Below are 17,864 nucleotides of genomic sequence, written 5' to 3'. Positions count from 1 at the left end.
TTAGTACAGATGGGGTTCCACCGTGTTAGCCAGGATGGTCTCGATCTTCTGACCTCGTGATCCGCATGCCTGGGCCTCCTAGAGTGCTGGGATTACAGGCGTGAGCCACCGAGCCCAGCCCTTAAGATCCATGGGTGTTTTTGAAAAAAAGGCGCAAAGAGAAGTTGTGTTGGTAAGTAGTGCAAATAAAGCACTATTCTAATTTAAATGAAAAGCACATGCGAAAACATCACTAATGATGTGGGAAAGAGGCAAATAACATTTTTCAACTAATTTTTCAACTTTGAAGTAACATAAACATTTTTGGACTAATACTCTGTGCTGGTGAGTATGCAGGGAAATGGGAACTGTACTATTCTGCAGGCACTGAGCTTTAGAAAGCAGCTTGGCTGTCCTTCTGTGCTTCCAGGGTCAACCCTGAGGGATTAATCCTAAACAAGACTTCAACATTAAGCAGATCCATGTGCCACTGGAGGGAAAGAGTTTTTGGTGAGGCCCTACCCCATCCTTAGCTCTAATCAGGGCTGCCTTCAAGTCTTTTTTTTTTTGGGACGGAGTTTCACTGCTGTTGCCCAGGCTGGAGTGCAATGGCACGATCTCTGCTCACCGCAACCTCTGCCTCCTGGGTTGTAGCAATTCTCCTGCCTCAGCCTCCCAGGCGTGTGCCATCACGCCTGGCTAATTTTGTATTTTTAGTAGAGACAGGGTTTCTCCATGTTGGTTAGGCTGGTCTCGAACTCCTGACTTCAGTGATCTGCCCGCCTTGGCCTCTCAAAGTGCTGGGATGACAGGCGTGAGCCACTGCACCCGGCCTCAGGTCTTTTTTGTTGTTTTGTTTTGTTTTTTGAGATGGAGTCTCACTCTGTCACCCAGCCTGGAGTGCAGTGGTATGATCTCGGCTGACTGCAACCTCCGCCTCCCGGGTTCAAGTGATTCTCCTGCCTTAGTCTCTCGAGTAGCTGGTGGGGGCCGCCACACCGGGCTAATTTTTGTATTTTTAGTTGAGCTGGGGTTTCACCATGTTGGCCATGTTGGTCTCGAACTCTGGACCTCAGGTGATCCGCCCGCCTCGGCCTCCCAAAGTGCTGGGATTACAGGCGTTGAGCCACCGTGCCCGGCCTATGCTCTTAAACATAGTGGGATTAAACTGGAAAACAAGATGATAACTTAAAAAAAAATCTTCCAATATTTGCAAACTAGACAATACTTTTTCTTTTTTTTGAGACAGGGTGTCTGTTGCCCAGGCTGGGGTGCAGTGGCACAATCATGGATCACCACAGCCTCGACCTCCCGAGTTCAATTGATCCTCCCACCTCAGCCTCCCAAGTAGCTGGGACTACAGGCACTTGCCACGATGCCTGGCTAAATTTTTTTGTATTTTTTGTGGAGATGGAGTTTTACCATGTTGTCCAGGCTGGTCTTGAACTCCTGGACTCAAGCAATCCATACTCCTCAGCCTCCCACAGTGTTGGGATTATAAGTGTGAGCCACCACGACGGGCCAGACAATACATTTTTTTCAACCCCAGAAACAAGGTCCAGCCTGGGTCAGGTGTCATCCATGGACCAGCAATGGGGGCCAGGGCTTGGGGTGCTATCACTGGCTCAGGGTGGGTCAGGTGACCAACTCTACTCAAGCAACAGTGGCCAGGGGAGGGGCAGGTGACCAGACTGTATGAGAAGATAGCATTTCCCATTTAATCTCACAGATAGAGGGCTGGGGTCAGGAGGAGGCATGAAGCATTGAGTGCCAACTTAGTGCTACTCGGACAGACAGAGTGCTGTGTGAATAAACAATAACAAGCAGTCCCTGCCGTGGCGGCTCAGAAGCGGCTAGGGCATAAGCAGGCCATTACCACAGAGTGGAAAACTGCTCCACAGGGGTGTGCACAGGAAGGGGGGAAAGAGCAGCATTCAAGACTTGAAGGCAGGCCGGGCGCGGTGGCTCATGCCCGTAATCCCTGCACTTTGGGAAGCTGAGGTCGGCCGATCACCTGAGGTCAGAAGATCGAGACCAACATGGCCAACATGGTGAAACCCCAGCTCACCTAAAAATACAAAAATTAGCCCGGTGTGGTGGCCCCCACCAGCTACTCGAGAGACTCTACTAAAAATACAAAATTAGCCAGGCGTGGTGGCGCATGCCTGTAGTCCCAGCAACTCCGGAGGCTGAGGCAGGAGAATGGCTTGAACCCAGGAGGCGGAGGTTGCTGTGAGCCGAGAATGCACTCCAGCCTGGGCAAAAAGAGCGAAACTCCATCTCAAAAAAAAAAAGAGCATAAACTATGATTTCAATCATTTGAAATCTGTTGAGATTGGCTTTATGCCCCAGCATAGGGTCTGTTTTGGCCAATGTTCAGTGTGAACTGGGGAAGAAGGTACATTCTACAGTTGCTAGGAGGAGAGTTCTATGAATGCCAATCATGTTCAAATCTATAGTCTTACCGATTTTTTTCTGCCTTTTCTCTCAATTACCAAGGTAAATATTTTAAACTCCACAAGATTATTTTATTTTTACAAGCACCTAATACTTATCTAGATTTACCTACACGTATGTGTCTTTTTCATTCCTTCCTGTGTTCCTGGGCTTCCAACTGGGATCATTTTCCTGCTGCCTGCAGAACCCGCCCATGGTATTTCTTTTCAGGTTGGGCCTGCTGGTGATCAATTCTCTCAGCCTTTGTTTGTCTGAAAATAGCTTTACTTTGCCTCTGCTTTTTTTTTTTTTTTTTTTTTGAGACAGAGTCTTGCTCTGCTACCCACGCTGTAGTGTAGTGGCACGATCTCGGCCTACTGCAATCTCTGCCTCCTGGGTTCAAGTGATTCTCCTGCCTCAGCCTCCCAAGTAGCTGGGATTACAGGCATGCACCATCATACCCCACTAATTTTTGTATTTTTAGTAGAGATGGGGTTTCTCCATGTTGGCCAGGCTAGTCTCGAACTCCTGACCTCAGGTGATCCGCCCGCCTCAGCCTCCCAAAGTGCTACGATTACAGGCATAAGCCACCATGCCCAGCCTTTTTGCCTCCTTTTTTTTTTTTTTTTTTTTGAGGCGGAGTCTTGATCTGTCACCAGGCTGGAGTGCAGTGGCGCAATCTCAGCTGCAACCTCTGCCTCCCAGGCTCAAGCGATTCTCCTGCCTCAGCCTCCCAAGTAGCTGGGACTACAGGTGCGTGCCACCACACCCAGCTAATTTTTTTGTATTTTTAGTAGAGATGGGGTTCATCATGTTGGCCAGGATGGTCTCGATCTCCTGACCTCGTGATTCGCCCACCTCAGCCTCCCAAAGTGCTGGGATTACAGGCGAGCCACTGCGCCCGGCCACCTTCATTTTTGAAGTATATTTTCATGGGACTTAAATTCAATTCTGACCTCCTTCATTCAGCAAATATTCACCCAGTGCCATCTGGGTGCCAGGTGTGTACTGGCTGCTGGCAGGGGATGTGGAGGTGGGCAGGGCAGACGATGAGGGGAGCATTCTTGATCTCCAAGAAGAGAAGGGAAGAGTGTGCCTGGCAGAGTGAATAGGAGGTGCAAAGGCCCTGTGGCTGGAAGGAACCTCAAAGAGGCCAGTGTGGCTGGAGTACAGAGGGCAAGAAGAGCTGGGAAGGTGGATTGGGCCCGGACCATCCAGGACCTCAGGGCCATTGTAAGGAAGAATGTTTTGCCTTCATCAGACCACAGGTTTCAACTCTGACACTCAGCTGTGTGACTGTGGGCCAGTACCTTCCACATGAGTCAATTACCTCATCTGGAAAGTCAGAATAACATTCCCTACCTCACAGGGCTCTTGTGAGGCTTAAAGAAAATGTGTTCTTCAAGTGCTGAGCTCAGGGCCTGCAGCCAGCAAGAGCTCAGACAGATTAGCTATTGTTTCCATGTTTAGGTTTTTTTTTTGTTTTTTTGTTTGTTTTGTTTTGTTTTGTTTTCCGAGACAGGGTCTCACTCTACTGCCCAGGCTGGAATGTAGTGAGCCATCATGGCTCACTGCTGCCTCAACTTCCCAGGCTCAAGTGATCCTCCCACCTCAGCCTCTTGAGTAGCTGGGACTACAGGTGCACGCCACCATGCCTGGCTAATTTTTTTTTTTTTTTCGTAGAGACAGGACTTCACCATGTTTCCCAGGCTGGTCTTGAACTACTAAGCTCAAGCAATCCACCCATCTTGGCCTCCCAAAATGTTGGGATTATAGGCGTGAGCCACCACACCCAGCCAGGAACTTTAATCTTTTTTTTTTTTTTTGAGACAGAGTTTCGCTTTTATTGCTCAGGCTGGAGTGCAATGGCATGGTCTCAGCTCACCGCAACCTTTGCCTCCCAGGTTCAAGTGATTCTCCCACCTCAGCCTCCCTTAGTAGCTGGGATTACAGGTGCCCCCCATCAAATCTGGCTAATTTTGTATTTTTAGTAGAGACGGAGTTTCACCATGTTGGCTAGGCTGGTCTCAAACTCCTGACCTTAGGTGATCCACCTGTCTTGGCCTCCCAAAGTGCTGGGATTACAGGCGTGAGCCACCACAACCGGCCGAACTTCAATCTTAATAGGTGGGTTTGGTCTCTTATTTAGGTAACAGACTTGGTCACCCTCCCCATTCCACAGACATGGTCACTGAGGCCCAGAAAAGTGGCTTTCCCAAGATCACCCAACTCAGAGTGGCAGAGCTACAGTATTCATTCACTCATTGTATATTCAATGCCTGCTTTGTGCCAGAGCTAGGTGCCCAGGACAGGGCTGTGTACAAACAGATAGAAATCCCTGCCCTCAGGACTGGGCATGGTGGCTCATGCCTGTAATCCCAGCACTTTGGGAGGCCAAGGCGGGCGGATCACCTGAGGTCAGGAGTTCGAGACCAGCCTGGCCAACATGGCAAAACCTCATTTCTACTAAAAGTACAAAAAAATTAGCAGGGCATGGTGGTGTGTACCTGTAATCCCAGCTACTTGGGAGGCTGAGGCAGGAGAATCACTTGAACCCGGGGTTGAGGGGAGGTTGCAGTGAGCTGAGATCATGCCACTGCACTCCAGCCTGGGTGACAGAGTGAGATTCCATCTCAAAAAAAAGACATCCCTGCCCTTAGCCGGGCATGGTGGCATGCACTTGTAGTCTCAGCTATTCCGGAGACTGAGTCAGGAGGATCGCTTGGGCCCAGGATTTTAAACCCAGGGGTCTCTTAAAAAAAAAAAAAAAAGCCAGGGGTGGTGGCTCATGCCTGTAATCCCAGCACTTTGGGAGGCTGAGGCAGGTGGATCACCTGAGGTCAGGAGTTCGAGACCAGCCTGGCCAATATAGCGAAACCCTGTCTCTACTAAAAAATAGAAAAATTAGCTGGGTGTGGTGGTGCACACCTGTAGTCCCAGCTACTCCAGAGGCTGAGGCAGGACAATTGCTGGAACCCGGGAGGCAGAGGTTGCAGTGAGCCGAGATCACGTCACTGCACTCTAGCCTGGGCGACAGAGCAAGACTCCGTCTCAAAAAACAAACAAACAAAAAATCTCTGCCCTGGTGAAGTTCCCCTTATAGGGGATAGGGGATGGACAGGGAATGACACTATACAAAATAAATAAGTGCACTAAATACATTTGTTAAATGATATGGCCAATGGAGAGAAATAAAGTTGGGAGAGGCCCATGGCGAGCATGGGGAAGTCAGCATGTTCAACAGGGTGGAGAGGTGGAACTTGAGCAGAACCCAGAGGAGGTGAGGAGGGTACTGGGAGGAAATGCGGGGAAGAGCAACCCAGGCGGAGGACATAGCACATGAAAATGCCCTGTGGTGGGTGTATACCTGGGGTGTTTAGGACCTCTGGAGGCCAGCAGGAAGGCAGGGGTTTGTGCTCTGTGGACACTGTGGACACTGAGGGGCAGTGAGGCCCTGCCAGCACCAACATCCTTGCTGGTGTTTCCCAGGCTGGCCTAGGCTGTGGACAACTGGGTTCAGGTAACTTCACTCCCGTGCCCTCTTCCCAGCAAGTAGTAGGTCCTTGGGGAAGGGGCTTCTTCCAAAGCTCAGGGCAGATGGGAGTGGGGAGGGAACTCGTGATCAGGGCACACATCTCCAGATGACCTCTCCCCTGCCCCAGTTCCCACCCTGGCTACCCTCTTGTTCCTGGAGCCACCAGGGGTAGAATGAGGGCAATCAGGCCTGAGTCTATGAAGTGGGTGCTGGGCATTGCGGCCACAGCCCCTCACCACCTTCCTGGTTTTAAAGCACTCCCAGTGACAATATGGTTTCTGATAACCTGCAGTACCTGCTGTCTGGGGAGCAGCTCTGGCCACCCATCCTGGCCCCTGCCCACCCATCTCCTCCCAGGAACTCTGGCAGGTCCCTGAGCTGTCAGCCAGCTCTCCTGGCCCCCAGTGGTGTCCTAAATCCCAGCAGCATGTCCATGAGTGTGACCTTAACCACCAGATCTCAACTATATAGAAATGAGAGAAACATTTTTTTCTTTCTTTTTTTTTTGGAGACAGGGTCTCACTCTCGTCACTTAGGCTGGAGTACAGTGGCACAATCACAGCTCCCTGAAGTCTCTCTCTTCTGGGCTCAAGTGATCCTGCCGCCTTAGTTTCCCGAGTAGCTGGGAGTACAGGCACGTGCACCACACCCGGCTAATTTTTTTTGGTATTTTTTTTTGTAGAGACGGGGTTTTGCCATGTTGCCCAGGCTTGTCTCGAATTCCTGGGCTCAAGCAATCTGCCTGCCTTGGCCTCCCAGAGTGCTGAGATTACAGGCATGAACCACTGCGCCTGGCCTGGACATTTTCTTAGAACCCACTGTATGCCAGGCACTTTTGTACGAGTTATTACCTTTAATCCTCACAACAGCCTCACTCAAGAGATATTATACTCAAGAGATATTCTATGATATAAATATTATTATGTTTTATGAACAGAAAATAGATTCAGAGTAGGGAAAGGTTTAGGTTTTACCCAAAGGCACCCAATAAACACATGTTAATTTTAGCACTAAAACCCCATTTTAATGATTGCTGGGAGTTTCTGCAGCCTGATTCAGAATTCAGGAGCCAGGGAGGTGGGGTTAGAGAAAAGAGAGGCCATCAGGAGGTTTGCCCTGGGAGCTGTTCCATGATAAATGGTTTCCTATATCTGAAGAGCTCAATCAAGGGGCAAAGAGAGATAACCCTGAAGGTAGAAAGGAACTTTTGTTTGTTAAAGCTTCAGGAAGGGTGACTTTGGGTTAATGGGTATCATGACTTTGGGTTAATGGACCCCTGTCCATCAGTGGAGCGGGCGACCTCAAGAGGTGGGGAACCTCTCATCACTGGGGGCACGGAAGCAGAACCAACTTTTCCATTTGCCCAAGATGCCACAGAAGGAATGTTTCAGTGAGGGAGGTTGGCCTGGATAATTTCTCTACAAGCTCTCAGACTTGGGAACTTTTGAAAGGCTCAGGCAAGTACTTGTGCCCCAAAATATCTTTGGCAGGGTTTTTTATTTTTATTTTTTTAGATGGAATCTCACTCTGTCGCCCAGGCTGGAGTGCAGTGGTGCAATCTCGGCTCACTGCAACCTCCACCTCCCAGGTTCAAGTGATTCTCCTGCCTCAGCCTCCTTAGTAGCTAGGATCACAGGTGTGCACCATCATGCCTGGCTAATTTTTGTATTTTTAGTAGAGACGGGGTTTCACCATGCTGGCCAGGCTGGTCTCGAACTCCTGACCTCGTGATCTGCCCGCCTTGGCCTCCCAAAGTGCTGGGATTCCAGGCGTGAGCCACCATGCCCAGCCTGGCCCAGGCTGGAGTGCAGTGGCGCGATCTCGGCTCACTGCAGCCTCCACCTCCTGGGTTCAAGCAATTCTCCTGACTCAGCCTCCTGAGTAGCTGGGATTACAAGTGCGCACCATCATGCCTGGCTAATTTTTGTATTTTTAGTGGAGACAGGGTTTCACTGTGTTGGTCAGGCTGGTCTTGAACTCCTGACCTCATGATCCGCCTGCCTCGGCCTCCCAAAGTGCTGGGATTCCAGGTGTGAGCCAGGCAGGAGGTTTTTATCTGACTTGTTTCAAGCTGCAAGTCTGTCTCCTGGGTGGGGTGTTTACTTTTCACAGAGGAAGGGTGGCCCAGGTTGGGTAGGCTGGAGTAGAGGATCGGACTGCATCAGTTCTGGTGTGACCTCTTACGGTTGCCTTACTTTGTTCTCAGATAAAGCAAACGCACAAAAATTTGTTTTCTGGGCTTAACAAAACAGGAGTGACCAGTTAGGTCAGAAGACTGGAACATCAGTGAAGTGGATGTGTGGTAGGCCGGGGGGAAAGACTTGCTAGAAGCCCTCCCGCTGCGGGGGGCTCCTTCAGAAATGGCTCTGCCTCTAGCAGCTCTGCCTGGACACTGAGCAGGAAAAGGGTCCCGACACTCATTAGTAACAGTGGTAAGTCAGAGAACCAGCCCTGACCCTGTGTCCCCAGCCCTGCCGGGGGCCAGTGCCTACTGAGCACTTCCCACAGGCCAGTTCCTGGGTGATGAGTTTTACCAACATGCATTTCCCTTTTACTTTTGAGGAAAATGAAGGTGGGCTCAGTCACAGAGCTAGTGCATGCTCCAAAGCCAGTGTCTTTCCTGTCTCCTCAGTTGGCCTGCCCCATCCTAGCGATGTTGTGAAGATTGGGACTACCTCTAAAGCAGCACATAGTGGCTGCTCAGTAAATGCTCAATACTGGTAGGTGCTGTGGGCCAAGGTGGAGAGAAACGGGCCATCTGGAGCAGGAAGCAGCTGACTGCAGAGGTCCTGTCTGGGCCCCCAGCAGTCTGGGTGACTGAGCAAATCTTGGAACCTCTCAGTCTATTTCCCCATATTACATAACACCTGGCTACAAAAGGGCTTTTTTCTTTTTTGAGAGGGAGTCTCGCTCTGTCGCCCAGGCTGGCATGCAATGGCACCATCTCCGCTCACTGCAACCTCCACCTCCTGGGTTCAAGCGATTCTCCTGCCTCAGCCTCCTGAGTAGCTGGGATTACAGGTGCGCGCACCACACCCGGCCATTTTTTGTATTTTTAATAGAGACGGGGTTTCACCGTGTTAGTCACGCTGGTCTCGAACTGCCGACCTCTGGTGATCCGCCCACCTCGGCCTCCCAAAATGCTGGGATTACAGGCATGAGCCACCACACCCGGCCTACAAAAGGGGTTCTTTTGGGACCCGATCGTCTAAACTCTTCTCCATTTGACCCCCTCCATCACTACTCCACAGCTCACCGGTCTTTTCTCTGTTCCTTAGGTGCCCGTCCTGTCTCCAGGCCTTTGTACATACCATTCGTCTTGCCTTGTTTGCCCTGCCCTCACACTTGGCACATCTGGCACCTCCCCTGCACATTCTAAGACAGCATCCTTCCGTACCATTTGACCCACCCCGTTTTTTCCACCACAGTACTCATCCATATTATAACCCTTTATTCACATTTTGTCTTTTATCTCAGTCAGGAGGAAGCGAGGGCGGGGGACTCTGTGTTGTTCCCTACCGTACCCTCAGCGCACAGTCTGGTTCAGAAAATACTCGAGAGTGAATGAGAGAATGAATGAAGGAAAAAATGAGTGGAGGAGGGGTCTTTGGCCGCGCTAAAGAGCCTGGGCGCCGCGGGGGCGGGAAGCTCTAGGCAGTGCTCGTCGCGCACCGCCCCCAGAGTAAAGCGAATTTCAGAAGAGGGCGTGGGGCCCTGGGCGTGTGTGACCCGGGCCAAGTCCAAGTCCGCAGGAGGCTGCGCGGGAAGCTGCTTATAGCTACGACCCGCGGCCCCCGGCCTCTAGCCCCACCGCCGCCAGGCAAGGGCAGGGACGCCAGGTCAGTTACAGGCTCGGGTGCGGCAGCCGGCGACCAAAGGCACTGGGCCGGAGGCCGGATCCAAGGGGATACTGCCACGTAGCTGCAGCGGAACCGGCAGGCTCTGCCGCGAAACACACTGGGACTTGTAGTTCTCGGCTCCTCTAGACGCTGTCGCGAGCCCCCAGATAAAGAGGCACTTCGCGGTGACGGGGAACTACATTTCCCAGAAGGCCGGAATATGTTGGGGGTCACCGGGAAAGCGCCCCGACTGGCGGCACTTACCCGGCGCTATAGGTCCGGTTCCGGGGGCGCGTGGCTGCAGCGGGGCCCGCGTGGTCCCTCCTGAGGCGGCCCCCGGATGAAGAGATCTGGGAACCCGGGAGCCGAGGCAACGAACAGCTCGGTGGCAGGGCCTGACTGCTGCGGAGGCCTCGGCAATATTGATTTTAGACAGGTACTGACCGCACCGGACCGCCGCGGAAACTGGGAGAGGGATCTGCAAGGCCCGAGGGGCGTGAAGGCTTGCGGCGCCTCAAACGCTGCGGGGCGGGGCCGCCACTTCCCAGGCAATGGGGGCGTGGCGTGGCGTGGCGGGGGTGGGGGAGCCGCGTGCGGGAGCGCCGGCTGGTGTCTGTGTGTGTGCGTGTGCGCGCGCGTGTAAACCTCAGATTGCGTGTGTCAGAGACGGGGGCGTTCCTGAGCTCGTCTGATTGTGTGCCTGTGTGTGGCCCTGAGATTGTGTGAGTCTCAGAGGTTGTGCGTGTTAGTCTTTGGGATTGTGTCTCACTGAAATTATGTGATGCTCTGAGAGTGTGCCGGAGAGTGAGTGTGAGTGTGTATGACCGAGGCTGTGTGTGACTGAGCGTGGGCGAGGGTGAAGGAGGCCGATTATATGTTTGGGAGTGTGTTGTGTGGCCCCTGCTCCCGTCCATCCCCCAGGGTCAGGAGGCCAGCTTTTGCCCAGAGGCAGGAGAGTGGTGGGGACCCTGCCTGTCTCCCAGCCGGCCCTGAGCAGGCTGCAGACCACCACCCAGCCGTTTCGGGGCCATAATGGGTGCGACCGGCCCCAGAAGCTGGGGGCCTGGCTTGCCTGCTGAGGCTGCCCTCTGCAGAGTCCTAGGCCAGAGAGTGCCTGTCCTGGCATCTCCCCAGGCTCCCAATTCCAATGGATTCCAATTTCCAACCTCTCTTGCATTCTCCCTTCTATCAAAGCTTCCTCTTAGATGCTCCATTTACCTTTTTCATCACCCACTCTTCATGAAGCCTGTAAGGCACATCTCTGCCCCAAACAGCTTCTAATCCAGTTCCTTCGCTCCCTTCATTCCCTACTCACATGTGCATTTATTCACCCACTGATCCAGCCAGTATTGATTCAGGGCCGGCCGAGGGCCTCGTGTCACTCAGAAGTTTAAGGGCACTTCTGTCACTGAGCTTTCATTCTAGGGAGGGAGATTGTAGGCCTGGAAAGCCAGAGAGTTCTCTGAAGGAGCTAACACCAGTTAGTGTTTTGAAGAGTAGCTGATGGGAAGGTGGGATTGAAATCCCAAGAGGGCCTGTTGCCCTATCTGCGAGGGAGGGACCTGGGATCTGAGAGCCGAAAGGTCAGTCAGTGGGGCAAGATTCCCCAGGGGAGGGAGGCAGTTGCGAAGCCCTCCAGGAGGCACAGGAGGAGATGGGCCGCTGGCCCTGAGGGAGCGCAGGACCGTTGGCCAGATGGGTGCTCAGCAGAGGACAGGAAGAAGACTATTACTTTAGTAAACTGTTCATTGAATTACAACATGCAGTCAGATGAGTGATGGGTCCTACCCCTACAGCTCCTGCATTTTCACCAGGTGAACCTGTATCTGTTAATCCTCAGATCAAGATGGGGGGTCATGATCACCTCCAGGGGCTGCCTTCAGAAGCCACCGTGTAGAAGGGTGGGTGGGGGAGCCGTGTAGAAGGGGGGGCAGAATGCAAGGGGGCAGTGTCCCTTTGCAGACCCAGCTAGGGGCCTGCCTCAGGGCCTGCCAGTGGGCAGGGGAGACTAACTGGGTGTGTGAGGGGTGGGCTTCTCTGCTCTTTCTCCTTTCTCCCCAGGGCTGTGCAGCTGGAGAGAGCTGGGGCTGGGGTTCGGGTCAGGGTGACCCTCGTTGACTAACATTCTGCTTTTCTTCTGCTGTCCTTGTTGGTGCAGTTAAGCTTCCTGTTGCCAAGGGATTTTTCTTAAAGAAAGAAAGAAAGAAACATACAACATTACATATTTACTTATGTGGTAGCTCTACTCCCTCCTCAATCAAAATCTCCGGTTTTAAAATATGTCAGTCCCTGGCCTGGGAGAGTTGCAAGGTTTTTGTTCACCCCATGGGCGTCTGAGCTGCAGGATCTCCGGTGCTAGCCCTGTGCTGCTGTGCTGTCCAGTAGAAACATCGTGTGCCACATGCATAATTTAAACCTTTCTAGTAGCCATGTTAAATTAGTGAGAAGAAATGGAAAATAGCAAAGAAATAGAAAAATAATTTTGACAATATATTTTATTGTTATCAAAATATATATCAGACATATTTTGTCCTGTGGCATTCCAAGCTTGTGGCACTGCCTGTGACCAGTGGCTGCCATGTCATACCAAACAGTGCTGCTCTGGGTACCATGCCCTCCACCAGCTCTTTTCTGGGCCTGCTTCAGCAGGTACAGAATCTTGCTTTTGTTTTTAAAAAAAAAAAAATCAGCTGTTGGGGCTGGGCACGGTGGCTCACGCCTGTAATCCCAGCACTTTGGGAGGCCAAAGCGGGTGGATCACCTGAGGTCGGGAGTTTGAGACCAGCCTGACCAACATGGAGAAATCCCGTCTCTACTAAAAATATAAAAAGTTAGCCAGGTGTGGCGGCACATGCCTGTAATCCCAGCTACTCGGGAGGCTGAGGCAGGAGAATCACTTGAATCCGGTAGGTGGAGGTTGCAGTGAGCCGATATCACGCCATTGCACTCCAGCCTGGGCTAGAAGAGTGAAACTCTGTCTCAAAACAAAAACAAACAACCCAAAAAATCAGCCATTGGGCTGAGGAGTTAGGGTGAGGAGTGTGCCCACTGCAGCCTCATTGACTGAGGCCCTTTTGCTCCTTGTTGCCCTCCCTGTTAGGATTCTGGAGCCTTGCTCCTCAGCTGGGCAGCTGCCTGAAGGCAGTGGGGTGGCAGATGAATGAGAGCAGGGTCTGCATCTTGCTGTCCACAGGCAGGGGCACCTCCAGGATTCAGAAGATGACTCCAGTAGGGCCTAGGGGTGTGGGCACCCAGGCTGGCCACAGCACACTGAGGTCCTCAGAGCAAGGGCACATGCCCAGGTCTCAGGTCCCTTTTCCATAGCGAATCACCTGCTCACCAGAGCGGATGAGTGATGATGTCTCCAGCTTGGTGTTGGTGTCAAGAAGAATGGGGACAGTGAGGGGGTTATGGTGAAGACCAGAATGAGATGAGGGGTGTAGAGAAGCTTTATGAAGTGTCGAGTGCAGCCCACCTGAGGGTGGTCTTCAAGAAGGCAAAGCCCTTGTATTCAGAAGGCTGAGAGACCTGGGGCAGGGGACACAGGTCCCTGTGTGTAATATGGGCACCCGAGTAAGACCCTGGAGGCAAAGCTCCGATGGCCGATGCGGGGTATCTTGACTGCCTTTCAGGGAAAAATGTTTGCCTTTATCCAAAATCGTTTCCAAAAATCTTTTGATTGTATTACTTTAGTTGAAATAAACATTAGGCCGTTATAGTAGATGAGTTACTCTGTGGTGTTTTCAAGGCCATACATTTTGTCTTCAGTAATTTTGGCATCAGCCAAGACAGAGCAGGGTTGAGGCTTTCCGTGGCTGCTCATCAAAACAATGACAGAAACTCTTGGAGCTTGTTTCCCCTGCCTCTGTTGAGATGACACTGTTTTTCCTCATTAAGCTGTAAATATGAATTCCATTGATGTTTTGAATGTTGAACTAGCTCTGGATTCCTGGGGTGATCTCTGGCTGGTCCTAACATATTATCCTTTGTATATATTGCTGGATTTGATTTGCTCTAATTTTTGGGGGGATCTTCTTTCTTTATCTGGTTTCATTTGATTTAATTAATTTATTTATTTTAAGACAGAGTCTCGCTCTGTCGCTCAGGCATGTACTCAGGAATGCAGTGGCGTGATATCAGCTCATTGCAACCTCCGCCTCCCGAGTTCAAGCAATTCCCCCACCTCAGCCTCCCGAGTAGCTGGGATTACAGGTGCACCTACCACCACACCCGGTTTTTGTTTTGTTTTGTTTTGTTTTTTGTATTTTTAGTAGCGACAGGGTTGTTGGCCAGGCTGGTCTCAAACTCCTGACCTTAAGTGATCCACCCACCTTGGCCTCCCAAAATGCTGGGATTACAGGCGGTGAGCCACTGCACCCGGCCTGGTTTTAGTGTTAGGGTAATACAGTGAATTGGGACGTATTGCCTCCCTCTTCCATATTCTGGAAGAGATTGTGTGGAATTGGAATTATTTTTTCCTTAAATGTTAGGCAGAATTCATCCAGGAAACCATCTGGGCTCAAGGCTTTCTTTTTTTAGGTTTTTAAGCCATAAATTCAAATCCTTTAAAAGATAAAGGATTATTTCTTGAATGAATTTTGACAGTTGTGTCTTGCAAGGATCGGTTCATTTCATCTAAGTTACTTAATTTGTGTTATTCATAGTATTCCCTTATTATTACTTTAATGTTTGTGAGGTCAGTAGAGAAGTCCCCCCTTTTATTTCCGATATTGATATTTTGTGTCTTTTCTCTTTTTTTCTTGGTCAGGCTGGCTGGAGGTTTCTCAATTTTATTGGGAAAATAAATTTTTCCCAAAGAACCAGCTTTGGGTGTAATTTTTTTTCTCTATTGTTTTCCTGTTTTCAATTTGATTGATTTTTGCTTATCTTTAATTTTTTGTCCTGCCTCCTTTGGGTTTAACTCATTCCTCTTTCTCTAATTTCTTTCTTTCTTTTTTTGAGACGGAGTCTTCCTCTGTTGCCCAGGCTGGAATGCAGTGGTGCAATCTCGGCTCACTGCAACCTCCGTCTCCCGGGTTCAAGCAATTCTCCTGCCTCAGCCTCCCAAGTAGCTAGGATTACAGGCGCCCTCCACCACGCCTGGTTAATTTTTGTATATTTAGTAGAGATGGGGTTTCACCATATTGGCCGGGCTGGTCTTGAACTCCTGACCTCAAGTAATCTGCCTGCTTCAGCCTCCCAAAGTACTGGGATTATAGGCATGAGCCACTGCGCCCAGCCACTCTTTCTCTAATTTCTTAAGGGCAAAGCTTATATTCCTGACCTGGGACTTTTCTTCCTTACTAATAGAAGCCCTGCCTTAGCCGCATCCCACAGGGTTTCATGTGTTCTATTCTCATTTTCATTCAGTTCAAAATGTTTCTAGATTTCCCAAGACTTCCGATTTGGCCCTCGCGTGCATTCTTTCCATGATCGCTTTCTGTGACTGATTTCGAGTTTAATTCTGTGGTGGTTTGGGAGCATACTGTGTATGCTTTCTATTCGTTTAAATTTAAGGTTTGTTTGGTGGCCCCAAGTGTGATCTGTTTTGGTGACACCAAAGAGACTGCAGGCTGTTCCCAAGGCTGCCGTGTGCTGTGGTCAGGTCCAGCCACTGGATGGCGCTGCTCAGGTCAGCTGCGTCCTCCCGATTTTCCACCTGCGTTTTTCTTTTCTTTTCTTTTCTTTTCTTTTCTTTTCTTTTTTCTTTTCTTTCTTTCTTTCTTTCTTCCTTTCTTTCTTTCTTTCTTTCTCTTTCTTTCTCTTTCTTTCTCATTAGATTTTTTTTTAATGGGTCTCAAAAATCTGTGACAATTTTTTTTTTTTTTTTGAGACGGAGTCTCGCTCTGTCGCCCAGGCTGAAGTGCAGTGGCGCCATCTCTGGTCACTGCAAGCTCCACCTCCCGGGTTCACGCCATTCTCCTGCTTCAGCCTCCCGAGTAGCTGGGACTACAGGCGCCTGCCACCACGCGCAGCTAATTTTTAAAATTTTTTAGTAGAGACGGGGTTTCACCGTGTTAGCCAGGATGATCTCGATCTCCTGACTTCGTGATATGCCCGCCTCAGCCTCTCAAAGTGCTGGGATTACAGGCATGACCCACCGCGCCCGGCCCGACAAATTTTTGGTCAAGTTGTTTCCATTCAAAAGTACTGATTTTAAAAACTAATAACTTAAAACTGCCACAGGCAAAAAAGAAAACCAAAGTGGTCCACAAAACATTTTCCTTTCCTTCTAAAGATTTTACGATGCATTGTTATCATTAACCAGTCTTTTACTACTAAATTTAAATGGTCAATTGAAACAAACAGTTCTGAGACGTTCTTCACCACTGACTAAGAGCGGGGTGGCAGGTATTAGGGATAATATTCATTTAGCCTTCTGAGCTTTCTGGGCAGACTTGGTGACCTTGCCAGCTCCAGCAGCCTTCTTGTCCACTGCTTTCTCTTAGTCACTGAGAGGACCATGGAAGGCCCTAACAAGAACTGTGGATTTGTCTTTTCCACCCTTTAGTTCTGTCAGCTTTTGCTTCATACCTCACCTCACTTCTTTTTGTTGTTGTTGTTTGTTTTTGAGATGGATTCTCGCTCTGTCGCCCAGGCTGGAGTGCAGTGGCATGACCTCAGCTCACTGCAACCTCCGCCTCCCAGGTTCATGCGATTCTCCTGCCTCAGCCTCCAGAGTAGCTGGGATTACAGGCGCCTGCCACCATGCCCGGCTAATTTTTGTATGTTTAGTGGAGACGGGGTTTCACCATATCGGCTAGGCTAGTCTTGAACTCCTGACCTCAGGTGATCCACCTGTCTTGGCCTCCCAAAGTGCTGGGATTACAGGCGTGAGCCACCGCGCCTGGCCACTCACCTCAGTTCTTAATCTGAAGAGTGGGCATGCCTCGCAGGGTTGTCACCAGGACTCGATGACACAGTTGTCACAGCCAGCGTCTGTCTAGCCATGCCCCCTGCCAGGCACTGCGCTGAGTGCTTTCCTTGCACTTTCTCATTTAATCCTCCTGGCATCCCATGGCACCTCTACCGTTCCCACCTCACAGGCTAGGAAGCGGTGCTCAGCGAGGGGAGATGGCTGCCCGCCGTGGCACGGGCGTCCTTGTCTCATCAGCACTCTGTTCTGCCTCCTGCAAGTCCCTTGCCAGAGCTTGGCAGCTGGTTCACTTCCGAGTGAAGGTTGGCTGGCTTATTGTTACTATTGTCTTCAAAATACAATGTGTATTTACACAGAGACACAGTAGCACCTAGCAGGTTCTGTCCTGGGCCCTGGAAGGTAAAGGTAAAGAAAAGGAAGATGGCTGGGCTTGGTGGCTCACAGTTGTAGTTTCAGTACTTTGGGAGGAGGCCGAGGTGGGAGAATCACTTGAGCCCAGGAGTTCCAGACCAAACTGGGCAATGTGGTGAGACTCCATGTCTACAAAATAAAAAAAAATTAGCCAGGTTTGGGCCGGGTGCGGTGGCTCATGCATGTAATCCCTCGGCACTTTGGGAGGCTGAGGCAGGCGGATCATGAGGTCAGGAGATCGAGACCATCCTGGCTAACACGGTGAAACCCTGTCTCTACTAAAAATACAAAAAAATAGCTGGGCATGGTGGCGGGCGCCTGTAGTCCCAGCTACTTAGGAGGCTGAGGCAGGAGAATGGCGTGAACCCGGGAGGTGGAGCTTGCAGTGAGCAGAGATTGCGCCACTGTACTCCAGCCTGGGTGACAGAGTGAGACTCCATCTCAAAAAAAAAAAAGGAAAGAAAAAAGAAAATGGGGTGAGGCTCACAACCAGCAGAGGAGTGAGAAGAGGCAGCCCAGCGTGGAGGCGAGCAGGGCCTTGAGAAGCACGGTCTTACCCGTGGGCCCCACACCCACCCCTGCTGGAGCACGTGAGCTGTCAGTGCCTTTTGAGTTTGGTGCAGGTCACACTTGTTAATTGAAGAATGAATGACATTTCACCCTCCTGAAAGGAGTTATGGATCTAGGGAACTGGAGCAGCTGCCGGCCATTTCGTTTTACTGTGGAATCTAGAGACCACAGTCGCATTGTGACATTCTAACTTCCACCCCTCCTGCCATGAGATGGT

The 17,864-nt window shown here is 50.7% G+C and overlaps 1 protein-coding gene across 2 annotated transcripts in view; it reads left to right on the top strand.

Moving 5' to 3' along the window:
- Nucleotides 1–5,463: 5,463 nt before the first annotated feature.
- Nucleotides 5,464–17,864, top strand: part of PEMT (phosphatidylethanolamine N-methyltransferase) — a 90,697-nt gene continuing 78,296 nt past the window's right edge. Inside the window, exon 1 of one of the 2 annotated variants that reach the window (XM_034942315.3) lies at nt 5,464–10,225. In XM_034942315.3, the coding sequence (XP_034798206.1) occupies nt 10,130–10,225 (96 nt within the window). In that variant the 5' untranslated portion in view covers nt 5,464–10,129. The remainder of the gene's footprint in view (nt 10,226–17,864) is intronic. The other variant, XM_003808774.6, reaches the window with a different exon arrangement.

This window comes from Pan paniscus, chromosome 19 (assembly GCF_029289425.2).
Source record: "Pan paniscus chromosome 19, NHGRI_mPanPan1-v2.0_pri, whole genome shotgun sequence".
In the NCBI taxonomy this organism is placed as follows: Eukaryota; Metazoa; Chordata; class Mammalia; order Primates; family Hominidae; genus Pan; species Pan paniscus.
Note: the sequence above shows the minus strand (reverse complement) of the source record. Positions and strands in the feature narration are given on the sequence as shown.